General features: G+C 36.2%; 1 protein-coding gene across 7 annotated transcripts in view; it reads left to right on the forward strand.

The window, feature by feature from the left end:
• The window catches only part of LOC101356871 (sodium channel protein type 3 subunit alpha), a 96544-nt gene that overhangs the window by 12222 nt on the left and 56625 nt on the right, over positions 1-27697 (forward strand). For 2 of the 7 annotated variants that reach the window (XM_004375569.1, XM_023730609.1), the window contains exons 4-11: positions 5388-5516; positions 6173-6264; positions 7103-7375; positions 7564-7627; positions 14995-15136; positions 15888-16094; positions 16380-16382; positions 23060-23350. In XM_004375569.1, the coding sequence (XP_004375626.1) occupies positions 5388-5516; positions 6173-6264; positions 7103-7375; positions 7564-7627; positions 14995-15136; positions 15888-16094; positions 16380-16382; positions 23060-23350 (1201 nt within the window). Of the gene's footprint in view, positions 1-5387; positions 5517-5989; positions 6082-6172; positions 6265-7102; positions 7376-7563; positions 7628-14994; positions 15137-15887; positions 16095-16379; positions 16383-18748; positions 18765-23059; positions 23351-27697 lie in introns of all 7 variants that reach the window. The other 5 variants (XM_012555295.1, XM_004375572.1, XM_004375570.1 and 2 more) reach the window with 3 other exon arrangements.

Here is a 27697-nt window from a genome sequence, read left to right on the forward strand (position 1 = left end):
TTGGATCACCTTTCTTGGGAATAGGCATAAATATGGATCTCTTCCAGTCAGTTGGCCAGGTAGCTGTCTTCCAAATTTCTTGGCATAGACGAGTGAGCACTTCCAGTGCTGCATCCATTTGTTGAAACATCTCAATTGATATTCCATCAACTCCTGGAGCCTTGTTTTCTGCCAATGCCTTCAGTGCAGCTTAGACATGGTCCTTCAGTACCATCGGTTCCTGATCATACGCTACCTCTTGAAATGGTTGAATGTCGACCAATTCTTTTTGGTATAATGACTCCGTGTATTCCTTCCATCTTCTTTTGATGCTTTCTGTGTCGTTTAATATTTTCCCCATAGAATCCTTCACTATTGCAACTTCAGGCTTGAATTTTTTCTTCAGTTCTTTCAGCTTCAGAAATGCCGAGCATGTTCTTCCCTTTTGGTTTTCTATCTCTAGCTCTTTGCAGATGTCATTATAATACTTTACTTTGTCTTCTCAAGCTGCCTTTTGAAATCTTCTGTTCAGTTCTTTTACTTCATCATTTCTTCCTTTTGCTTTAGCTACTTGATGTTCAAGAGCATGTTTCAGAGTCTCTTCTGACATCAATTTTGGTCTTTTCTTTCTTTCCTGTCTTTTTAATGACCTCTTGCTTTCTTCATGTATGATGTCCTTGATGTCCTTCCACAACTCGTCTGGTCTTCTGTCATCAGTGTTCAACGCCTCAAATCTATTCTTGAGATGGTCTCTAAATTCAGGCGGGATATACTCAAGGTTGTACTTGGGCTCTTGTGGACTTGTTCTAATTTTTTCTTTAGCTTCAACTTGAATTTGCATATGAGCAATCGATGGTCTGTTCCACAGTGAGCTCCTGGCTTTGTTCTGACTGATGATATTGATCTTTTCCATGGTCTTTTTCCATAGATGTAGTCTATTTGATTCCTGTGTATTCCATCTAGTGAGGTCCATGTGTATAGTTGCCGTTTATGTTGGTGAAAAAAGGCATTTGCAATGAAGAAGTCGTTGGTCTTGCAAAATTCTATCCTGCGATCTCCAGAGTCATTTCTATCACCAAGGCCATATTTTCCAGCTACCGATCCTTCTTTGTTTCCAACTTTCGAGTTCCAATCACGAGTAATTATCAATGCATCCCAATTGCAGGTTCAATCAATTTCAGACTGCAGAAGCTGGTAAAACTCTTCAATTTCTTCATCTTTGGCCTTAGTGGTTGGTGTGTAAATTTGAATAATAGTCATATTAACTGGTCTTCCTTATAGGCATATGCATATTATTCTATCACTGACAGCGTTGTGCTTCAGGATAGATCTTGAAATGTTCTTTTTGATGATGAATGCAACCCCATTCCTCTTCAATTTGTTATTCCTGGCATAGTAGACTATATGATTGTCTGATTCAAAATGCCCAATACCAGTCCATTTCAGTTCACTAATGCTTAGGATATCGATGTTTATTCCTTCTATTTCATTTTTGACAATTTCCAATTTTCCTACATTCATACTTTGTACATCCACATTCCGATTATTAATGGAGGTTTGCAGCTGTTTCTTCTTATTTTGAGTTGTGCCACATCAGCAAATGAAGGTCCTGAAAGCTTGACTCCATCCACGTCGTTAAGGTCGACTCTACTTTGAGGAGGCAGATCTTCCCCAGTCGTCTTTTTAGTGCCTTCCAACATGGGGGGCTCATCTTCTGGCACTAAATGAGACAGTGTTCTGCTGCTATTCATAAGGTTTTCACTGGCTAATTCTTTTCAGAAGTAGACTGCTGAGTTCTTTCTAGTGTGTCTTAGCCTGGAAGCTCAGCTGAAACCTGTCCACCATGGGTGACCCTGCTGTTATCTGAATACCCGTGGCATAGCTTCCGGCATCACAGCAACACACAAGCCCCCACAGCATGACACACTGACAGACATGTGTTTTATGGGCCTGTCTAATCTTTGACTGAAGGGTGAACCTCAGGAGTGACTTCATTACTGAGCTAAAAGGGTGTCCAGGGTCATATTGTCAGGGTTTCTCCAGTCTCTGTCAGACCAGTAAGTCTGGTCTTTTTTGTGAGTTAGAATTTTATTCTACATTCTTCTCCATCTCTGTCTGGGACCCTCTATTGTGATCCCTGTCAGAGCAGTCAGTGGTGGTAGCCAGGCATCATCTAGTTGTACTGGACTCAGTCTGGTGGAGGCTGTGGTAGATGTGGTCCATTTAACTAATCTTTCCCTTGTATGTTTAGTTTTCTTCATTCTCCCTTGCCCCCAAAGGGGTGAGACCAGTGGAGTTTCTTAGATGGCCGCTCACAGGCTTTTAAGACCCCAGATGCTACTCACCAAAGTAGAATGTAGAACATTTTCTTTATAAACTATGTTGTGTCAGTTGAGCTAGTTGTTCCCCGAGACCATGGTCCCCACAGCCCTCAGCCCAGCAATTCAGTCCCTCAGGGAGTTTGGATCTGTCTTGAAGCTTCCATGAACTTGCCTTGTACAGGTTGTGCTGGCATCCCCAGTATCGTGTACTGTCTTACCCTTCACCAAAGTTACCACTTATCTATTGTCTATTTAGTATGCTGTTTTTAGTGTTAAATATATTTTTTATAACTAATGCCCAATAGGAGATAAGATCATGACAAATACTACCTGCTTTTATTTCCAACTGTTTTATGTATTTCTGTGAGAATTTACTGTGCCACTGTAGGCCATTGTTTGTCAGTGATTCAATGAGTTAAAGTTTTTTTAATAGTAGCTTGAAAATGCTCCTTCAAAATTATTGTGATAGAGAATCCACTTCTTATATTGAGGCAAGTGATTAACAGGACTCTTAGTTATGATTTGTAAGTGGGCATAGCTATGTAAAACATTCTCTATGGGCTTTGTCCATTGGAAATTATTAAAGCATTTAAAAACCAAACCAGAAACCAAACCCGGCGCCGTCCAATCAATTCTGACTCATAGCAACCCATCAGGACAGAGTAGAAACTGCCCCATAGGGTTTCCAAGGAGCAATTGGTGGGTTTGAACTGCCGACCTTTTGGTTAGCAGCCAACCTCTTAACCACTATGCCACCAGGGCTCCATTAAAGCACTTAAACATACATAAATATTATTTACTTGTATAGCATCATTGAGAGATTAATAAAGGGGACAACCGAATATAAGAGTCTCTCTTCTTAAAGAAATAGTATTAACTTAGAAATGATTATCCTCATTTCAAAAATAGTCTTACCCTTATAAACATTTTCAAAGTGCATTTTTCAGTTGGAAAACTTTGCATAGGCTTCCTGATCAATTATGTCTAGCTACTTAAGTGCAAGGCAGTAGAAACATGCAAAATACTAGCAGTTATTGCTAAAAAAAAAAAAAAAAAAAAAAAGGCCAAGGAAAAGAGAAAATAAAGTAGTTCTGAGATAAAAACAGAAGTCATTGATAATGTGAGGAAAAAGTCCCTGTATAAAGATCTGGCGTACACAAAATGGCCTGAGGAACATATTATATGGTGAGGGTAGTATTATGTAAGGAAAGATACTCCTATAGACATGATTAATTACAGGAAGAAACCTGTGACGTGGATGACATCCACAGTATGATTAGTAGCTGAATTGGGGAAGAGTCGTGAAAGATCAAGGTCCCCTGATTCCCCCTTACATGCTCAATCTTGTTTGTTAACAGACACCTGTTAATACCTGCTCTCTGCAGAGCTCTGTCTCAGATGTTAAGCCCTAAGTCTCCCTTCATTGGAAAGCTCTCAACACTCACCATATACTCCAAATAGCCTCACAAATTTACTCTTCCAAAAACAAGAATAGGAGTAGAGATTGTAGTCTTACTCACAGTAACTCTACAGATAACTTAAAACTACCTTAGCATAGACCATAGAGCACTAGCCATTAACATGGTAAACAGAACACACATGTGAGATGTCTCTTACAGCCTTCCATGAGGCCAGCTATCTCTCAAACCAAAATGGCATGGTGGTTATGTTCAATACACAAAGATCCAAACTGAAACAAGTAAACATAAGCTTTGTTTATGAAATAAAATATATCTCTTCCTACCAAAGTCAGCTATTTCATATTAAGAAGACTTCGAGATTATATATTATTCCTCATGATATCAACTGAGTTGCTGGAAAAAAAGAAGCAGAATGCAATGATGTGAAGATCTCTGCATACATTTTCCCCTGATTTCTTTGTTACCTCATATGAGAGAAATATCCGCAGAAAACATGTCAAAAATCACTCCCCTAACTTTTTCACATACAAAATATTAGGAGGCTGGAAAATATAATGAATTTTAATAGAGAAAATCAAATCTTCGTGGCTTGGGTGAAGTACTCTGAAGAATAAACTTAAATTATACTTTTTAAAAGAACACAGTATTGAAAAACAGGTACTTCAAACTACTTCTGGAAGAAACAGAAACAGAAATCATTTATATTGTCAATACTCAGAGGAAAGACAACTAGAAAGGCACTATATCAAACAACAAATGGAAATGTCCTCCACCATTTTGGAGACTGAAATCTGAATTTGAGCAAGGTTAAATGATTGGTCCAATTGCATAGAGTTAGTAGCTAATTTAATGTTAGATTCAGGGATTTTGTTTTCTCCCTGAATTCTGATAATTGTGTAATCACACATATAAAATACTAGGTAAGTAAAATATTTCTTGCGATTATAGATAGATGGATAGACAGATGGCTAAACAGACAGATAGATACATATATAGTCTATTTTTCTAACTAGAGAGAAGCAGCTTTATTAACTCTATGAATCTTAAAAATCAAAGAAAGCTGAGATGTGTATTTTCTAGATTAGAAATGTAAAATACTTCTGAAAATAAGTCTGATCACCAAGAAAATGTGATAAATGTGATAATAAAATTCATTTATTAAAGGAATCCAAGAAATGCTGCCTCCAGAGCTGTGCTGTCCAATAAGGTTGCAACTAGCCACTTGAAGTCTAACTAGTCTAAACTGTGGAAATAAAAATATGTTGGATATAATGGTTCAGATAAAATATAACATTAAAATTAAATTCTTACTTTTTTATGGGCTACCATAAGTTTTAAAACTATGTATGTGTCTTGCATTATATTTCTGTTGGACAGCACTGCTCTAAAGGGTCAAGCTTGATGATATCCATAAAATACATGAAAGTATTAATCAAAAACATAGTTAAACAAGACCAGGTTCGTTTGATATACAATATTTTATCTTCAGTTTAACCCTTTACTCAGGCTTGTAAGATTAATTAAACTAGAAGATTCTTTGGTAAGTAGGAATAAAGAACAAGATTGTAGTGAATTGAAAAATCACAAAAGCATAAGATTGGTTGTATTTGAAAATAATTTTAACGTTCAAATATAATTATTAACTTTTACTTGAATGCTTTCCTAGGTACACATTCACTGGAATCTATACCTTTGAGTCATTTATAAAAATCTTGGCAAGAGGGTTTTGTTTAGAGGATTTTACATTCCTTCGGGATCCATGGAACTGGCTGGATTTCAGTGTCATTGTGATGGCGTGAGTATTTTTGAAAACTTGATAAACTCAAAGGATGAAAATAGTTGCAGCATAAACCAGGTTGATAGGGCATATTTTAAATGTAGAGTTTTCTTGTTAACCAAGTTAACTACATGCCTCATACATTTTGAGAATACAAATTAGAATATATATGGCAAGGTAAATACATCTGGGAAATGAACCATAAATGACATTACTTTCTCTTCATCAAAATGGAGTTATTCATTGACTATAATAGCTCCAACTGTTCCTTGATTAGTTTTGCAAACAAACTTGCTCATATCAGTGAAAATTACACTGAAATAAAGCAACAAAATTCCATCCCATAAAAGCACCTCTCGGTGTATGGCTCCCTGAGGTCTACTGCAGTTCTGCTTGTTAAGCTCAAGGGGCCCATATGCTAAACCAGCATTAATTCTTTATTTAGTATAAACTTTGCCAAAACTATAAGTTACTCTGATTTAATTCTACAGGTATGTAACAGAATTTGTAAGCCTAGGCAATGTTTCAGCTCTTCGAACTTTCAGAGTCTTGAGAGCTCTGGAAACTATTTCTGTAATCCCAGGTAAGAAGTGACTGGTGTAAAGTGGTAGGCCCCTAATATCTCCAACTTTTCTTGTCTGTTATTGTGTTTGTGTGTGAACTCCCTATTACAGATATGTGACAGAGTTTGTGGACCTGGGAAATGTCTCAGCATTGAGAACATTCAGAGTTCTCCGAGCACTGAAAACAATTTCAGTCATTCCAGGTGAGAGCGAGGTTAAACACCGAGGCTGACTTTAAATACACTGCAATAATATTGAGATTGAAATCACACTTATAACATTAGCCTTACTGCTTAGTATTCTTGTTAGTCAAATTCCAGAATGCCAAATGATGCTTCAATGTCAGTTTAGTTCCTAAAATTTTAGATGACATGCTTATTTATAAAGTCAGCCTTTGAGTTTAACAGATAATTGCATGAGACATCTATAAAAAGTACTAGTTTTGCTCTCTCGTTTCCTATTTTTTTTTTTTTTTGTTTTGCATTTCCGTTGTAAAGTTTCTCTTTTGCATTCAGAAAAAGCATTACTACCATGGCTTCACTAATTGATCTGAATTTTATACTCACTGTAGATCTATTTTGAAAATGGATCTCCTTTTATAAAGGAAAAAAGATTATTATTGAACAGCGTGCACATGGCATGGAATTTTTATTACCTAAAAATTCTTTTCTCTTCTAAATCATTGCTACTTGGAGGCTAGTATAAAGAATGAGTTGGAGGGAAATAGCCTTATGAAACACAAAATCTGAAATGAAAAATAACTGCAAGTTTTTCACATTTTCGTGGCAGTACATAAAACCATACACACAAAAAAATTCCTGCCTAGAAATTTAAACATTCATATTGAATCTCCGGAAAGCACACTGTTCATAAATAAAACCTACTCTTCATCCATTTTCCAAACCATCTGGCTGTCCATAATGCTTTGCTGTCTAAATAGCCAAACAATCATTTGTGGGGAAAAGGAGAATGCGTGTGTGTAGTAAAAAGAAATTTTGTTTATGGCACGCTTTCTAAGCTGACCCATTATTCTCTTCTCAGGTTTAAAGACCATTGTGGGGGCCCTAATCCAGTCAGTGAAGAAGCTCTCTGACGTCATGATCCTGACTGTGTTCTGTCTGAGTGTGTTTGCTCTAATTGGGCTGCAGCTGTTCATGGGCAACCTGAGGAATAAATGTTTGCAATGGCCCCCAAGCAATTCTGCTTTTGAAACCAACATCACTTCCTACTTTAATGGCACAATGGATTCAAATGGGACATTTGTTAATGTAACAATGAGCACATTTAACTGGAAGGATTACACTGATGATGACAGTAAGAAGTATTGCTACATTATGTTAATCTTCATGTTGCTGAACAAGTTTTCCGCTATAAATAGGGCCTTTGTAAATATATTTCATTGATGTCCACTTTAGAAATAAGCAAGACAGTCAAACACTCATTTATGCCTAATGTGAATAGGATTAACAGGAAATCAAAAAATTTTTTCTTTATATTAACAGGCCACTTTTATGTTCTGGATGGACAAAAAGACCCTTTACTCTGTGGAAATGGCTCAGATGCAGGGTAAGGAAAACTTTTTTTTTTTTTTTTTTTAAGAGGTATAACACTGTGCAAAAAAGGAGGTGGGAAAAAATATGGAAGGGTAGCCTTACATGTATATAATACAGTGTGGTGCTGGCTACCTAGGAAATACCTTCTTTGTCTTACTGGACTGCCATTGGTCCTAAAATCACAGTCATTAAAATCATCCCTTCAGGGAAAGAAATTTTCTCCAGAATTTCACAGTTCAGATGACCCTGAAATATTGTTCCAAAGAGATGAGGCCCATAATTTGTCTCTTCTGTAAACACATCAGAGCTCTTTGGGAAATGCAGGGAAGGAACACAAGATGGGCACATTTTGGTTGGTGTGGGTGTGTACTGACAGGAGAAGTTTTGTTGTGGCTGGAAAAGATCCAGGATATACCATGCTCTCCAGGGTGCAAGCCCAGAGGGGAAACTGCTTTGGAGACTTCGGCATTCTTTTTTTTTTAAATAATCTATTTTATTTTATTGTTGTTGAGAATGTACACAGCAAAACATATACCAATTCAACAGTTTCTACATGTACAGTTCAGTGACACTGATTACGTTCTTCAAGTTATGCAACCATTCTCACTCTCTTTTTCTGAGTTGTTCCTCCCCCATTAACATAAATTCACTGCCCCCTAGGTTTCCTATCTAATCTTTCGAGTTCCTGTTGTCAGTATGATCCCATATAGATATATATTTAAAAAGCACAATGCTTGAGGCAGACATTGTTTACTAGTTAAGCTAAACTGTGGTTTGGTTTTAAGGCTTTAGAGGAAATTTTTGTTTAAGGTTTAAAGCTTATCTCAGGGCATACTTTCAGGGGTTCATCTAGCCTCCATGCCTCCAGAAAGTATGGATTCCATGAGAATTTGAAATTCTGTTCTGCATTTTTCCCCTTTTAATCAGGATTCTTCCATAGAATCTTTGATCAAAATGTTCAGTAATAGTAGCTGGACACCATACAGTTTTTCTGGTCTCACGGCAAAGCAGGCAGGTTGTTCATTGAGGCAATTAGCTACACATTCCATTTCCTCCTCCTTTTCCTGACTCTCCTTCTTCCTCTGTTGCTCCAGATGAATAGAAATCAATTGTTGTGCCTTGGATGGCTGCTTGTAAGCTTTTAAGACCCCAGGCACTACACAAGGAATCACATTGATTAAGGGTAGGGTTGCACAGGTGATTAATGTAATTGCTGTCAATAAGTTGTATACCTATAAAAAGCTGAATTGGCCAGAGTTAATTTTGGTGGAAGGGAAAGACAACATACAATATATGGGAAGTCAGCACAACTTGAACAAGGCAAAGTCACAGAAGCTTCCTAGACATATCTAAACACCTTGAGGGACTGAGTTCCTGGAACTGAGGGCTGGGAACCATGGTCTCAGGGGACATCTAGGTCAATTGGCATAATATAGTTCATAAAGAATATGTTCTACAGCCTACTTTAGTGAGTAGCATCTGGAGTCTTAAGAATTTGCAAGCGGCCATCTAAGTTACATCTACTGGTCCCATTCCATCCAGAGCAAAGGAGAATGAAGAAAACCAAAGACACAAGGAAAATATTAGTCCAAAGGACAAATGGACCACATGAGCCACAGCCTCCACCAGCCTGAACCCAGAAGAACTAGGTGGTACCCAGCTACTACTACCAAACCTTCTGACAGGGACCCCCAATAGAGGGTCCAAGACAGAGCAGGAGAAAAATGCAGAACAAAAATTCACAAAAAATGACCACACTTACTGGTCTGAGACTGGAGGAACCCCAAGACTATGGTCCCTGGACTCCCTGCTGACTCAGAACTGAAGCCACTCCCAAAGTCCACCTTTCAGCCAAAGATTAGACAGGACTATAAAACAAACAATAACACATGTGAGGAACATGCTTCTCAGTTCAATCAAGTCTACAAGACCAAATGGACAACTCCTACCCAAAAGCAAAGACGAGAAGGCAGGAAGGGACAGGAAAACTGGACAAATGGACACGGGAAACCTGAGCTGTAAAGGGAAAGGGGGAGAGGGTGTTTGACACATCGCAGGGATTGCAACCAATGTCACAAAACAATTTGTGTATAAATTTTTGAATGAGAAACTAATTTGCACTGTAAACTTTCACCTAAAGCACAAAAAAAAAAAAAAATTTAAAAAGTTGAACTGGCAAAAGTGTGATAGATATATTTATAACAGCAACAAAAGACAACAAAAAACGATAACCAAAAAAATAGAGAGTATCTGCTGAGGCTGCTTAGGTACAACCAAACACCTCATGGGATTTGGTTCCTTGGTTTGGGGTTTAGGGTCATTGTTTCATGGGGCAGCTCAGTTAATTGGACATTAGCATTCTTAAATAGCATGAAGACCTATGTGTAAAGGAGCCACAGGGCACATGTATGCCAAAGGCATATCCAAGTCTGAATCTGCATATTTGACAGATTTATTTTGGTCACATTCTACAATCCTGCTAGTCTGTCACACTTAACATACTTCCTAGAGTATTGTAAATTTTATTTTAAAACAAGATATATCAAGAATTTTTTAAAAGCCAAGGGATAGCAAGAATGACTCTTAGGTCATAAAACTTCAACATATTCTGAGGTCTCCCAGAAAATGAGAAAGTGGTGTCACCATGAAAACCTAAGGGTGTTAATGAAAATGTATACTAGTCGTATAGATGGAGCTTTGGCAAAAAGTTTTTTCTTTTCTTTTTTTTTATCATTTTAGTTAAATGAAGTTTACATTTCAAGTTAGTCTCCCATACAAAATTTTATACATACATTGTTATGTGACTCTAATTGCTCAACCCATTCTGCGAAAGCACACTCCTCCTTTCCGCCTCTGATTCCCCATGTCCATTGAACCAGCTCCTAACCCTCTCTGCCTTCCCATCTCACCTCTGGACAGAAGCTGCCCCTCTGGTCTCTTGTATCTACTTGACTACGAGGCACACTCTTCATGAGTATCACTTTATCCCACAGTCCAGTCTAATCCCTGTCTGAAGAGTTGGCCTCGGAAATTGTTTTAGTTCTGGGCTGACAGAGAGTCCAGAGGTCGTGCTTTCTGGGGTACCTCCGGTCTTAGTCAGACTGTTAAGTCCAGTCTGACTTACTAGAATTTGAGTTCTGCACCCCATCCTTCTGCTGCTCCATCAGGGACTCTCTGTTGTGTTCCCTGTCAGGGCGGTCATTGATGGTAGCTGGGCACCATCTAGTTTTTCTGGTCTCAGGCTGATGAAGTCCCCGGTTTATGTGGAAAAAGTTTTTTCTTGATAGTTTTCCCAGCTTTTGTTAGGAGACAGTAGTGGCTAAGGGCATAAGTTTTAAAGTTCATATACACCTGGGTTCAAATCCTAATTCTACCACTTACAAACTCTTTGACCTTGGAAAGGTATCCTAATCTCTCTGCACCTCAGTTTACTCATCTCTAAAATGGGGAGAATAATATAGTCTCTCTCTTAGTGTTGTTTGATGATTAATTATTTAATATACATAAAGCACTTGAACTAGAACCTGGTCATTCATAAGAGTTTATTGCATTTTAACTATTATTTTTTATTATTATGATTAATGTAAAAGATAAAACTGTATAAAAGGTTGGTTAATGTGTACTTTATCCTTAGTAAACTTTAATAATCACTTCCATTTATGGAGTATCTACTATTGATTAAGTCATTTTCATGGTAAAATTGACAGCCACTCTATTGTTAAATATCAAATAAAATTCTACAAAAGTCTACTCAATTTCAATACTTACTAAAAGTCCACAGTGAACAAGATAGCATGGTATTGGCAAAAGGATAAATACATAGATTAATGGAACAGAATAGAGAGCCCAGAAATAGTCACAAACAAATATAGCCAACTAATTTTTGACAAAGGAACAAATTCAATTCAATGGCAAAAGGACAGTCTTTTCAACAAATATTGCTGGAACCATTGGAGATATATATGAAGAAATATGAACCTAGATACAGATCTTACACCTTACACAAAAGTTAAAATGAATCATAGACCTGAATGTGAAATAAAAAGCTATAAAACTTCTTGGAGAAAACAGAGGATAAAATCTACATGACCTTGGGTTTAGTGATGAATTTTTAAATATAACACCAACAGCACAGTCTATGAAAGAAAAAATTAATAAGTTGGACTTCAGTAAAATTTAACAAAGTTTTGCTTGCAAAACACACTGTTAAAAGAATGAAAAGACAAGTCACAGACTGGTAGAAGATATTTTCAAAACAGGTATCTGATGAACAACTTGTATTCAAGATATACAAAGAACTCTTATCAATAAGAAGACAAACCCAATTACAAAATAGGCAAAAGATATGAACAGACACTTGACTATAGATGATATATAGATGGAGAATAAGCATATTAAAAGATTCTCAATATCATTTGTCATTAGAGAATGGTGAATTAAAACGAGATACCACTGTGCACTTATTAGAATGTCTAAAATGAAAAAACAAAACAAAAAAACTGACAATACAGCACAACAGGAACTTGCATTTACTGCTGGTGGGAATGCAAAATGGTATAGCTGTGTTGGAAGATAGTTTGGCAATTTCTTACAAAACTAAACATAGTATTACCATATGATCCATCAATTGAGCTACTAGGTATTTATCCAGCTGATTTGAAAACATGTCCATGCAAAACCTGCACATGAGTGTTTACGGCAGCTTTATTCAATAATCTCCAAAAACTGGAATCACCTTCAATAGGTAAATGGATAAACAAACTGTGGTACATCTATACAACGGAATATTACTCAGTGATAAATAGACATGAGCTATCAAGTCACAAAAAGACATTGATGAATCTTAAATGCATATTGCTAAGTGAAAAAAAATTCCTAAAAAGCTACATATTGTATGCATCAGGATTGGGGGAGTTGAAGAGGTGAAGCACAGAGGATGCTTTAGAGTGGAGGAACTGTTCTGTATGATTCTGTAATGGTGAATATAAAATATTGGGCATCTGTTAAAACTCATAGAAATTCACAGCACAAAGAATGAGCCTTAATGTATGCAAAGTTTTATGAATTCATTTTTGAGACTGGGAGATCTCAAATTGGAATATAGAATATGACAAAAGATTCTAAATATATTATAAATGTATGAAACAACCTCACTAAAGGAGGTGGGGAAATAAGATACTGTCCTAAATAACTCTGGAAATGAGTGGAGTCTGTAACACTAAAGACAAAAGGAGCTGTGCTCTAGTTGGTAAAGTTGTTTTCCATGGCATTATAGGTTAACAGTTTTGAAATCACTATAATGCCTGGGGCCCTGGTGGTGCAGTGGTTGAGAGCTCACCTGCTAACCAAAAGGTCGGCAGTTCCAGTCCACCAGCCACTCCTTGGAAACCCTATGGGGCAGTTCTACTCTGTCCTGTAGGGCTGCTATGAGTCGGAATTGACTTGACCAACGTGTCTGGTTTTATTGGATATGCATGCCTACTGGAATTGAGCAATTAAGTCAATTGATGGTACATGGTGGGAGCCAGGTTTCTTACTGTTGGAGTGGAGGTTAAGATAAGCAAGGGAAGGAGTCTAGAATGATCCACATGTTAATGGATTAGAGTTGGAGACATCAATACAAACTCATATATATAATGTATATACAGGTGTGTATATACATGAGTTAGTATACATACATATATCTCCTTGCTCTGTTGGCTACTAGGGTCTAGAAGCAATGACAGCCCAGTAGCAACAAACAGAGCTAGTATCCAGATCTTGGTTTATTATACCATTCTCCAATAAAAGGAACCAGGGAGCCTTGGAGAAATGGCTAGTTTTAGAACTGGAGTAAGAAATATACAATGTGAGTTGGAGTCTCTTGTAGTGCCAGAAAGTAAGAGAGTGCTAAAATGAAAACAAAACACACACATCCATAGTTATTTCAAAGGGATACAGTAGCAAACTCAAGAAGTTCCCAGTGACCAAAGCTGGAACACTTTGAGCAACAGGAAAATTATCATTGGATTATAATCCAAAGTATAAAATAAATACACAAGTACACACTGATATAAATAAATGATTGAAAAGACAAATGTCCTGTGCAAAAAAATTCCAGATTATTTATGTAGATACTCCACCATTAGGTGATGGATCTTAACTCCCCATTCCTTAAACGTGAGCTGCTTACAGTGACTTTCTTCCAAAGAATAAAGCAGGAAAAGTGTGGGAGGGAGAGAAACTTTACAGTGGTGAAACCTGACAAACACTGCTTCAAGCCAGATGATCAAGGTTAACATCAACAGTGATAAGTCATATTGATAGCATGTACCCTTGATATGATGTAATGAAAATAACATTTTACCTCTGTGGTCTTCCTCCCCAAAATCCACAGCCCTAATCTAATCATGAGAAAAACTGTAGATAAATTCCAATTGAAGAGCATTCTACAAAATACCTGACTAATACTCCTCAAAACTGTCAAGATCATAAAAAACAAGGAAAGTCTGAGAAATGGTCACAATCAAAAAGAGCCTAAAGAGACAATGACTACTAACCGTAATGTGGTACCCCAGATGGTATCCTGAAACATAACAAAGATATTAGGGAAACACTGAGGAAATCTTAATAAATTATGGGCTTTAGTTAATAATAGTCCCTGGGTGGTGCAAACAGTGAAGGCACTAGGCTCCTAACTGAAAGGTTGGCGGTTCAAGTCCACCGAGAGGCACCTCAGAAGAAAAGCCTGGCAGTCTACTTCCAAAAAATCAGCCATTGAAAACCCTATAGAGCACAGTTCTACTCTGACACATACAGGGTTGCCATGAGTCATAACTGACTCAACAATAATTGGGATTTTTTTAAGTTAATAATGTATCAATATTGATTCAGATGTGACATACTAATGTAAGATATTAATAATAGGGGAAGCGGGGCATGGGATAGATGAGAACTCTCTATACTATCTTCATAATTTTTCTGTAAATCTAAAACTGTTCTCAAATATAAGTTTTATTCAAAAAAACTCTACAGAAGTAGCTAATATAGTAGCTCAGTAGGTAGTTCCTACCCTTTGGCTATTTTCTGATTTCTAATTTTTAACCACTGATGTTTGCTACTTTGTAATGAGTGGGATATTGATGATGTCAGAATGGTTGGTATCTTTCTGCCATTCTAGATGTCCATAAATCTGACTTCTTTGCAACTGAATTTTCTATTGGTTTTCCTGATAAATTCATCTGATAACAGTTTCACCATCAGCAATCACCTAAAGTGTTCTGGAAATGAAGGCAAGAAAATTCATTACGGACAGTAACTCCGAGTTTTGACAATTCCTATAAATCAAGATCAATTGAAATTGCAAAGCTGACCTTACCTCTATTTCGTTCTCTCTTATAGCCAGTGTCCGGAAGGATACATATGCGTGAAAGCTGGCCGAAACCCCAACTATGGCTATACAAGCTTTGACACCTTTAGCTGGGCTTTTTTATCTCTATTTCGCCTCATGACTCAAGACTACTGGGAAAACCTTTACCAGTTGGTAAGGTCCAAAGTAGCATGCAAAGAATGTATATGCATGAACATACATAAAATTATATGTGTGGATACTTACAACACGTATGGACATGATTATAACACTATGGGCTGGCTATAGAGGAGAGTCCAGTATAAAGTGAGCGTGCCTAGGATCCCAACTGCTTATTCAGTCAGTACATATATAATGAAAGATTCTTGTATAAGAGGCATTCTGCTAAGGGCTGTGGAGGATGCAGAGAATATTCTTGACTTTGAGGAGTTTATTATCTAGTTGTGGAAATAAAAGAAGCATGTGAAAAACTAAAAACAAAAGCAGTTATATAGAAATTTCAAATTAAAGCAATAGTTAATGAGGGCCAGGGGAGGAGGGAAGAAAGAACTTATCTCTAGATGGAGTGGAAAGTAGGCTGCCACAGAAGTGGAACCCCACTGAACAGAATTAGATACAGGATTCTCACTCACAATATAGCCCTACATCATGGGCCCCAAGATAAGCATTTTAGTGGGGCTCAAATATATATCCAATATATACTAAGTGTGTTTTTATATCAAATGACTCTGTAGTCAAGCCTCAGATAATTGAATTATTATAATTTCTTGTACATTTTAACACCAAAATAAAAAAAAAATCTTAATCAAAATACATTGGATACTAAAAAGAATTAGTCTTCTTACTACCTAACTATGGTAATCAGATCTTTATTTGGGAGCATTATATTAAAATACTGATTAAATTATCCCTTTTTTCCCCCTAGACATTACGAGCTGCTGGAAAAACATACATGATATTTTTTGTCCTCGTGATTTTCTTGGGCTCTTTTTATTTGGTGAATTTGATTCTGGCTGTGGTTGCCATGGCCTATGAGGAACAGAATCAGGCCACCTTGGAAGAGGCAGAGCAGAAAGAGGCCGAATTTCAGCAGATGCTTGAGCAGCTTAGAAAGCAACAGGAAGAAGCTCAGGTACTGAATGATAACAAGCAAAGCTTTATTTATTATTATTACTACTCTAATTTCTCAATAGGATTATTGTACTAGAGAGGTCAAATTCGAACTGGCTTTTCGTTTGGTATACAGGCATTGTCACTAAAAAAGAGAAAGATATTCAAACCTGTAATTGTTTCTGGAGCTGGTATGATAGGAATTTTTTTACAAATTGTATATAAGGAAAATCGGTTGCCATTGAATAGATTCTGACTCATAGCAACTCTACAGGATGGGGCAGAACTGCCCCTTAGGGTTTCCAAGGCTGTAATCTTTATGAAAGCAGACTGCTACATCTTTCTTCCACAGAGCGGCTGGTGGGTTCAAACCACTGACCTTTCAGTTAGCAGTGAGTGCTTAACCACTGCTCCACCAGGGATCATTATAAGGAAATTAGCTGGGGGTAAAAAACACATTTTGGGGTAAGGTTTACTGTGCAACTAACTCATGAAACCTGGTGGGGAACTGGGGAATGGGTCTGATTTTAAGTTTAATTTGGAACAGAAATATAACTGATATTTCTAACTATTAGTGTCTCACCTCTAATTATGACATCTGAGATTTTATTCTAAAGTTACTTGGTCTCAAATGTTAACAAGAAAATTTTATGAAGGCCTATGCTTAGCCATTCTTTGGGATTTCCTAGCACAAAATGTGTTTGCTACATCCCATATCAGTATATCAGCAAGGCATCTGCAGTAAGATTCCAAATTTAGGTTTTCATTAATATTAAAAGCCATTTGGGCTAAGGAAGTGGTGAATGGAACATTCATGTTCGTGTCTTGAGAAGAGACAGAAGCACAGAATTTGATTTAAAAAAAAAAAAAAAGATGAAAATCATTGAGAGATGTAGTAAAAATCTGATTCACGCCGTGAGAGTTATAGTTTCTCTACATCTTCACCAACATTTAATATGGTCAGGGTTTTAATCTTAGCCATTCTAATAAATATCTCATTAATTTTGCATTTTATTAATGACTAATGATGTTGAGTATCTTTTCGTGTTTTGATTTTCCATTTGCATAGCTGCTTTGGTGAAGTTTCTGTTGAAATATTTTTTCCCATGTTGGTAATAGGATTATTTGTTTTTATTGAGTTTTGAGGGCTCTTTATATATTCTGGGTACAAGTCCTTTATCATATACATGTTTTTCAAATATTTTCTTCCAATCTATGAGTTGTCTTTTCATTCTCCTAACAGTATATTTTGAAGAGTAGAAGTTTTTAATTTTGATAAAGTACAATTTATCAAGTTTGTTTTTGTTTGTTGAGCATGTTTTTGGTGTTGTATCTGAGAAATCTTTGCCTAAGCCATCATCACAAAGATTTTGTCCTACCTTTTTTTCTAGAGATTTTATAGTTTTAGGTTTTACATTTAGGTTGATGGCCCATTTTTAGTTAAGTTGTGTGTAAAGTGTGAAATATGTGTCCAGCTCTATTTGTTGAACAGAATATCATTTCTCCACTAAATTGCCTTTGAACTTTCGTTAACAGTCAGTTGTCCATATGTTAGTGAACCTATTTCTGGACTATATCCTGTCCAACTGATTTGTCTGTCTTTTCACCAGTACCACACTCTATTAATTACTGTAGCTTTGTAATAAGTCTTGAAATCAGATAGTGGTAACTCTCCAACTTTGCTCTTTTTAAAAGCTATTTTGGCTGTTAACTCTCCAACTTTGCTCTTTTTAAAAGCTATTTTGGCTGTTCTAGGCTCTTTGTATTTCCATATGATGTTTTGAATCACCTTGTCAGTTTCAGTTTGTATAGTTTCTAAAGCTATGTCTTCAAGTTTATTATTTTTTCTTCTGCAGTGTCTGATGTGCTGTTAATCCCACCAAGTGTATTTTCATCTTACACTGTACTTCATCTAGACATTGTAGTTTTCATCTATAAAAGTTTGATTTGGTTCTTTTTCTTATATCTCCTATGTCTTTAATTAACATTTTGAATACGTGCATTACAGTTATAATGATTTTTAATGTCCCTGTCTGCTAATTCTAATTTCTGTGTCACTTCTTGATTATTTTTGATTGATTTTTCTCTTCATTATGTATCATGTACTCCTGCTTTTTTTGTATGCCTGGAAAACTTCAATTACATTCCAGACATTGTTAATTTTACCTTGTTGGGTGCTCAATATTTTTGTATTCCTGTGAAAATTATTGAGTTTGTTTTGGTATATTGCTTATCAACAGGGTGATCCTTTTGCATCTTGCTTTGACGATTTGCTAGGTAGGACTAGAGAAGCACTTAGTCTAGGGCTAATTATTCCCTACTACTGAGTCAAGACCCTTCTGAAAAGTCTACCCAATGTCCCATTTATAATGAAGTGTTTCTGGCTGGTAAGAACAGGCACTATTCCTGGCCCTGTGTGAGTGCTGGGCAGTGTTCTCTTTAATCTTCAATCTTAGGTGGTTTCCTCACATGTATGCATTGATCAATCTTCTGAATACTCAAGGAAAGGCCTACAAAAATCTACAGAATTTTCTCTCTACTCGGGTCTCTCCTCTCCAGTACACTGTCCTATGATCGCTAGCCACCTTGGTCTCCCTGGACTCTCAGCTCCATCTCCTAATCTCAGGGAGTCTGCCAGGCTTCACCTAGATTCTGCCTCTTTGTACCTCGTTCTAGAAATTCCAGGCAGTAAGTTGAGAAAATCAACTTGTCTCATCTGTTTCCAATTTCCCAGTACCTCAGAACATCATTGAAAGATGTCCAGTGTTTTGAAAACCATTATTTCATGGATTTCATCTGTCTTATTATTTGTTTCAACAAGGGGAGTATATCTGGTGCCTCTTACTCCATCTTTGCCAGAGATGAAAATCCAAATAACTGTTTGACATAGAGACTTTTTTTAAAATTTATATTTTCAGATGAAAGGTTCCAGCTACTTGAAGAATTACCTTAAGGACAATATATTCTTGAAATTTTTAGGTTTAAAATTTTAAGTTTTTAACTTTTCTGAGTTACTTTGAAGATGCCTAACATACAGCATTAGATCTTTTTTTGAGGCATTTTTTTGGTGAGACAGGGATGTAGCAACGAGTTGCTTAGCTAGTTACAGAACCCAACCACAGACAACATTTGCCGAACATGGTTAGTTTTGTTGTTTTCATCTTACCATTGGGTACACAGTAGTAATATGATTATACTTTATTGATTTCATAAAGAAAAATACAAACAAATTTGGTGATTCCTGAAAATTTTAAAAAGTATCCCTCATGCTTGCCAGAAAGTTCTATTACATTTCAATTACTTAAGAGTTTTATTTGAGATCGCTGTAAACTGAACACATTTGCAAGATAATGAAATAAAATACTTATTTACAGGGCAAGGAATATCTATTTCAAAGCGGTAGATGTTTTAGGAATTTATAGATTGCATATTTATATTTTAATGCATTGGGTTATTTTATCATAATTTATAAAAACAGAGCAATGTGGCTGAAAACATTACGCAGGCACACAATACAGGAGTTAGAGTCTTATTCTGAAATACAGCCACTTTAGGGTAAAATATGGTATCAGTTAAGAGTATAATTTCTTGAATTTAGAAGTAAAAATACACCACGGTTAATAGAAGCTTTAAAAAACCCAATTATCTACATTATAATTAGGTCAGCAAAAATGTAATGCCAGTTCTTTTCACTTAATAAATGTCATTATTGGAGTCCAGTGACCAAATCATCAAGATTTGACTCAGATTTAGCTTCATACATTCAAAAATTCATATTGATTGTGGAAAGTGTTTTAATACTGACTGGGATGGCACAATACCCAACTAATTTTAGTTCCTTATTGACAACACAGGTAACAATGACTACTCAGTAGCCAATGTTGAAGCAGAAGGAGGGGTTGGAGGCAGACAGAGAAAACTTAGCCTACCTATGAGATCATTTATGCTCCAGTGTAATTCAAGTCTTACTAAACACCTGTGACTCTTCAAAAGTTACCAACTAGTCAATGACTTCATGAAGCGTAGAATCACTTCCATTTTTATTTAGGATTGGTTGAGTCACGTCCTAGTGCTAGTTACTGTTTAGACGTGAAAAAATTGTATACTAAGCTCAATGGAAGGAGCCCTGTTGGTGCAGTTGCTAAGTGCTTGGCTGCTAACTGAAAAGTTGGCAGTTCAAACCCAACAGCTGCTCTGTGAGAGAAAGATGTGGCAGCATGCTTTCATAAAGATTACAGTTTTGGAAACTCTGTGGGGCAGTTCTACTTTTCCCTATAGGATCGCTATGAGTCAGAATTGACTTGACAGCAATGGATGGGTTTTTAAGCTCTGCGGACTCACAAGTCAAGTGCAGCTTAAACAATTAAAGACAAACCCCTAAAAAGAAATAAATGTTTTGTCCTAGATCATCTTAATTGTGTTTGGCATTTAATTTGTGATCTTTAAATGTCGAACACCACCTGGCTTAATATATACCATAGCAGTTTTCATTGGTCTGATAAGAAAAATTTAATGGTAGACTTTGAGACAGAATTAGTGATATTTAAGATATCAGGGATAGAATTGAAACAGGTATATTTAATGTCTTGTAGTTTTGAATAGGATTTTAAAACTGGATTTTAAGTTTAAAATGAATGAAGTATCATCACAAACACAGCCACATGATTACATTTTTAAAAGAACATATAGATATACAGATTCAGTGAGTTATAGAGGCCTACTTTGAATCACACAGAAATATTGTGAAGAGAAGAAAATATTCCCTGTGTCAGTTAATCACGTATTTATTATTTGTTAAAGTGAAATTAAGCAGGTCAGTTGTGAAAGTAACACTATTATTCTAAGTAAGCAGGACATTGGCAGTGTTATAGAACTGGGTATAAACAGGTACACAGACATAGGAGATGACAGGAAACATCTGCCTTTGAGGGAATTGGCAAATCTCTGGAAATGGAACAAGTGACAGATTTGAGTTGATGAATGACATAAAAAATGTATTGTGTTGGAGGTTACCTTTGTTGCCTTAGAAAAATGTTTTGATTTTGGGTTATTTGAACTGTTATCCAGAATAGGTAGGGAAAGGATGTCTTATGCAAAACAAATTCCAGAAATGATTTAAATGAACATGAGGTTCAGGATTATGACAAGGGAGTATTATTACCACTTCCTTTGTCTCTAGTGACAAACAAGGCAATAAATGATTAGAACTCTGTGTTGTGTATTTGTGACTACACAAAATGGAAAGTTTCTATTTGGGTAAAAAAGGATATATGTATATTCATTCTTTCAACAAAAGCTGTATATTGTGTACCTCCTATGTGCCGATTACTATGTAACTGTATTTAACTTGTTATAAATAAGTGATTCACTCACTTTATTTTACATATATAGGATCCTTCAATTTTCTCATCTATCATCATAGATGATATGAGAAGTGATCCTGATGGTTAAGAATTCAATTAAAAAATCTGGCTATCTGATGATATGCAAATTCTATAAACATCCAAATTCTTAGTATTTCATTTATGCTAGGCATTGTCTTACATTGAGTCTTAGATATGGGTTTCATATATAAACAAATATGCATGTTGTATTTGATGCATTGCTTAGTCCAACACATACATTTACTACTATAGTAAATATATTTAAAAAATTTAGTAATATATTCACATCCCTGGAGTCGTGTTAATCCTAGAGGATTTGAAGCATAGCATCTTTAGTTTTAAAACTAAATGTTTTAAATGCTATATAAATTAGAGTTGTTTTATTTTATAATGACATCTGTAAAAAGTTTAACCAATATTCTCATAACTTGATCATTCTTATTTCTTTGGTTATATTTTAAAAAAGGAATATACCTAATGAGATCTCAGCTTTGATACGGGCCATACTGTTGTTTCACATCCTCTGCAGTCATGGTTAGATCATTTCCTGTCTAAAAATACTGTTCATTTGAATGAAAATACAAACCATTTACCAATTCACCTAAGACCTGCTGTGTTTCATTAGTAGGTACAGAAATTCAGAATACTTAAGAATTCTTAGGGCTAAAGTATGGAAAGAAAATATTTGAAGAAGTTCCCATAAGCTTTTGAATGATTATTTAAGGTACTTATTGATTGATATTTTAATAACTTTTTATTAATTATAATAACAGTAAACAATTTGTAAACATGTAAAAATTTAAAACTAAAGGTGCTGTAATATAAATTCTCTGGGATTACTATGACCCCAGGAACATGAACTACAGTACTAAATATAATTCAAATGCAGGACAAGGATAAACTAGCCAATACATTCGCACTACTTCCACTAAAGGGGTAAAACAGCAGACACATCGAATGCTTTGAGTTCACAAAAAATAAAAGAAATAGTCTTTTGCCCTAGACTTAGAGGGGAAAAAATACGACTCAGCTGTTGACAGTAGCATTCAAGAGGAACAAGACTATGGATGGAATCGGAATAGGAATCAGACCAGTTATTCTCTTTATTTTTTGCAGGGATGCCATTCTACCTTCCCATTCTCCATCCCCAGCAACCACCAATAAGATAACATTTGCTTTTAAAGTATAGAAGACATTTAAGAGAGCCATTGTCCTCCTTGAGGCTAATCAACAGAGTTAAAAAAAAAAATCCAGGAGATGTGCAAAATCAGGCTTTTCTTGCACTTATGCATAGGCTAGCATATTGTTTTATATTATTTAAAGATTAAGGGATGTTAATTAAGTAAACTCAATGGACTCAAACATACCAACAATCATGAAGATGGCACAGGACCAGGTGACATTTTGTTGTGTTATACATAAGGTCACCATGAGTTGGAGCTGACTCGTCAGCAACTAATAACAACAATTATGTAAAATCTTATGGTGAAACGCAATGCACTGACCAGAAAACATAATAGTTTTAAATGGCAACATCCATACCATAGTTAATTATTTTCAAAGTTATATATTCTAAATAGTGCTTGGCTTTGTTTCACAACAGGCAGTTGCAGCAGCATCGGCTGCTTCAAGAGATTTCAGTGGAATAGGTGGGTTAGGAGAGCTCTTAGAAAGTTCTTCAGAAGCATCAAAGTTAAGCTCCAAAAGTGCTAAGGAATGGAGGAACCGAAGGAAGAAAAGAAGACAGAGAGAGCATCTTGAAGGAAATAACAAACGAGAGGGAGACAGGTTTCCCAAATCTGAATCTGAAGACAGCGTCAAAAGAAGAAGCTTCCTTTTCTCCATGGATGGAAGCCGACTGACCAGTGAGAAGAAATTCTGCTCCCCTCATCAGGTATGACTTTCTACTAATTGCCCTGGTTGGTTTTGTTGATGCTGTTGCTTTTGTAATTGCTTTGTTTTGGTATATTTTTGCAAATCTGATTTAAGTGAGGGACAGGGAACTGAATTTAATGTAGCTATTTGAATTCTTAGCATAAGTTGTCTTTAAAGGAGATTTTTATGAAAGAATTAATAACTTAATTTAAGGTAATCAGCTTTAAATGTTTCACTATTTTGAGACCATGTTTCTTAATCTGCATTTTTTTTGGGGGGGTGCAACCTGTTAGACTTTCGTCTTCAGTGAGACTGTTTTGCAATCTCTTGTTTACCCTTTCCATCTTAAGAGCTCAGATGAACTTATCATTTTTGTTCATAGGTTTCTGCCTTTATTATCTGAGGCTGTGACTGTAGCATATGCATGAATTTTGAAAAGAAATGTCTCTTTGAGGTTTGCCTTTATCCCTTGATATGAAAACCGTACTGTCATGAGTCTTCATTATACTGACACAGTGTCATGCTATGATACATTAGAGTGAAATTATGATCTAAGTGCTCTAGAAGAGAATGCAATTGAAGTCAGTCTATTTTTGCTCTGATTTAATGCCCACTACCTAATTCTTCAATATATTATCAAGTCTAAGAGGAAAAAATAGTCTCAACTTTTTGGCATTAAGAAGAATAGTTTTATGTGTTGCATAATGCAAAAAGTAAATAGAAATCTGTGATAAGTATAGTTATGGATTTGAACACTCTGGTTCTGTTACAATTCCATCTGTTATGAATTATTAACTCTTTCTAATCATATTAATCTGAACCAGAACATACCCTAAAGGTAATGCTTTGAGGTGTACGCTACATAAATAATTTAAACAAAAAACTGGAAATCAACTAAAGGGAATGATATTATTTGTGTAAAGTACAGAAACAAACAAAAAAAAGGAGGAATGATAAACACAAAATTGAGTATAGTGTTTAGCTTTTGGTTGGGAGAAAAGGGGATATGCAAGTTATCAGTGGGTGTTTATTTTATAATTTACATTGACTCCACAAATAAAAATTTTAAAATGAAAAATAGAAATAAAATCTATATTAATAACTTACTCCTTGCATTCTCAGGTTAGATAAAATAGATATGCACACACAGAGAGTTATAAGGGAAAGAATACTTTTCCTGCAGATAATTTCAGCATCAAGCAATTCAACTACCACTATCTTGAATAATAAAATATCTTGAATAAAATATGGTATTAAATCAGTATAACATATTTGGGGTTAACTTGAAGCACTGTAAGGCAACTCAGACTCAGACCAACCAGATTTTCTCTTTTGACTCAAACTCTCATTCTTGATATTTTTGCATTATGAATAATATTAGGAGTCATTAGGATTAAGAGTACTTGACACTATAGCATAATGATTGGTGTCATGAAAACTGGTGTTCATATCTCAACTCCAAATTAGCTCTGTGACCTTGGACAAGTCACTTGTACTTTGTAAGGTTTCTGGGAAATGAGGATAATAACACCTGAGTCAGAGAGTGGTTAGGGGGAATTAAGTGATATATAGAAAGCCTATATGACAGTTAGTAAGGCTCTTATTAAGTTAGAATGGGCAAGTGAATCTCAAATGAGAGAAACTAAAAACCTTTAAGTGGTTTCAATGGCTCTTAAATGTATTTGCATATGTTGCAATATTTACATGAAGGCATTTAAATATTTTTAAAAATAACATTATTTCCCTAATTGTTTCATCATTGTGCTCAAATAAAAATCTGTGGATTGGTTCATTCAGTTGATCAACAAACATTTATTGATCATCTACTATATGGCAGCAGAGCTTCAAACTAGTTTGTTTGGATTCGACCCCCTGCTGAGAATTTGCATTTCCACCCCATATCTGTATAGATACCTACATTTTTATATCTAGGGTGGAAATGCAAATTCTCAGCAGGGGATCAAACTGGAATACACTGGTTCAAAGCCCTGTGGGGCAGGAATATTTCTAGATGATGAGAATGCCTCAAAGAACAAAAGAGATACAATTCCCTGACCTCATGGAACTTATATTCTAAAGCAGGAGACAGAAAATAAGTAAGTTATAGGTTTTACTAGAGGATGATAAGTACTATAGGGGAAACAATCAAGCAGGGAAGGCGGTTCAGGAGTGCTAATCAGAGGTGGAATTTTAAATAGGGTTCTTTGGGAAGGCCACACTATAAAGGAGACATCCGAGCAAAACTTTAGAGGGGGTGAGGAAAGAGGCTATCTCAGGGAGGAGCATCAAAGGCTGGTGGAAGAGCAAGTAGCAAATGCCCTGATACAGTCACATGCCTGGAATGCTCAGGAGCAGCTAGAAGGCCTGTGTTGCTGGAGCTAAGTGAGCCACAGAAAGGCAATAGCTGAGGGAAGTTAGCTGACAATAGAATTTAAGACTAAAAACAGATTTAGTATATACATGTATGATACACAGATTATTTTATATTTATAGATAGGTAGACACATAGATGGATGGAGTCCCTAGGTAGTACAAATAGTTAAGGGCTCACTGCTAACTGAAAGGTTGCTGATTCAAGTCTACCTAGAAGCACCTCGAAAGAATGGCCTGGAGATCTACTTCCTAAAGATCAGCTATTGAAAACCCTAAGGAGCACAGTTCTATTCTGACACAACTGGTTTTTGTTTTTAAGTAGATAGATACCAAACTCGTTGCCGTTGAGTCAATTCTGACTCATGGTGACCCTTCAGGACTGCCCCATAGGGTTTCCAAGGAGCAGCTGGTGGATTCGAACTGGTGACCTTTTGATAAGCAGCCGAATGCTTAACAACTGCGCTACCAGGGCTCCAGATGGATAGATAGAGATAGACAATTACAAAAGTAAATGACACAGCTTATTAAAATTGTAATTTACATATCCCAGTAAAGACAAGAGAGAAAATTAGCACAACTCATAAGAAGAAATATTCCATAAGTACTTTACAATTCCTGGTTTTCCAAACAGAAGAGGACTCCCTCTGGTAGGAAAGAGAATCAGTGAGGTTAGTGCGTCCTGGAAGAATAAGATGGACCGGGCATACTCTTCAAAACAAATACATCATCTGAAAACGTCAGAGAAAGGAGGGCAAAAATTATGGGTACCTTGCCCACTACTAACATAAATTTGCAATGTTATTGTACATTCATTATATTATTTTATTTTTTAAACAGATAATGCATGTTCAGAGCACAAAATGAAAAAGTATTTAACAGTGTAAAATGAAAAGTGAGTCTCCGTCTTATTCTGTTCCCGAAGATTTTATCTATGTTGTTTGGACATACTGAGACAGAAGCTTCTTAGCTATACTCAAGTGTAGTTGTTGACTTATTGAAGTTATTTTTAAAGGACATACATTTAACTTGAAATTCCTTCTGATCTTGGAAACACTCACTTGTAGGTTTCTACTCCCCACACATTTGTCATTTCATCATACTGTGGTGGCTTGTATGTTGCTGTGATGATGGAAGCTATACCACCGGTATTTCAAATATCAACAAGGTCACCCACGGTGGACAGGTTTCAGCCGAGCTTACAGACTAGGACAGACTACGAAGAAAGTCTTGGCAGTCTACTTCTGAAAATATTAGCCAGTGAAAACCTTATGAATAGCAGCAGAACATTGTCTCATATAGTGCCAGAAGATGAGCCCCTCAGGTCGGAAGGCACTCAAAATACGACTGGGGAAGAGCTGCCTCCTCAAAGTGGAGTCGACCTTAATGACATGGATGGAGTCTAGCTTTTGGGACCTTCATTTGCTGATGTGGCACAACTCAAAATGAGAAGAAACAGCTGCAAACATCCATTAATAATCAGAACATGGAATGTACGAAGTATGAATCTAGGAAAATTGGAAATTGTCAAAAATGAAATGGAACACATAAAGATTGATATCCTAGGCATTAGTGAGCTGAAACAGACTGGTATTGGTCATTTCGAAGCAGACAATCATGGTCTACTACGGCAGGAATGACAAATTGAAGAGGAATGGCATTGCATTCATCGTCAAAAAGAACATTTCAAGGAAACAACCTAGATGCCCATCAACAGATGAATGGATAAACAAACTATGGTACATACACACAATGGAGTACTACGCAACAAGAAAGAACAATGATGAATCTGTGAAGCATCTCATAACATGGATGAAACTGGAGGACGTTATGCTGAGTAAAATAAGTCAATCAGAAAAGGACAAACACTGTATGAGACCTCTACTGTAAAAACCTGTGAAAAAGTTTACACACATGAAGTAACAATCTTTGTTGGTTACCAAGGATGGGAGGGGTGGGGGGAAATAGTAAATAGGCAATAGATAAGTGGTATCTT

Source organism: Trichechus manatus, unplaced genomic scaffold, assembly GCF_000243295.1.
Source record: "Trichechus manatus latirostris isolate Lorelei unplaced genomic scaffold, TriManLat1.0 scaffold00037, whole genome shotgun sequence".
Taxonomy (NCBI): domain Eukaryota; kingdom Metazoa; phylum Chordata; class Mammalia; order Sirenia; family Trichechidae; genus Trichechus; species Trichechus manatus.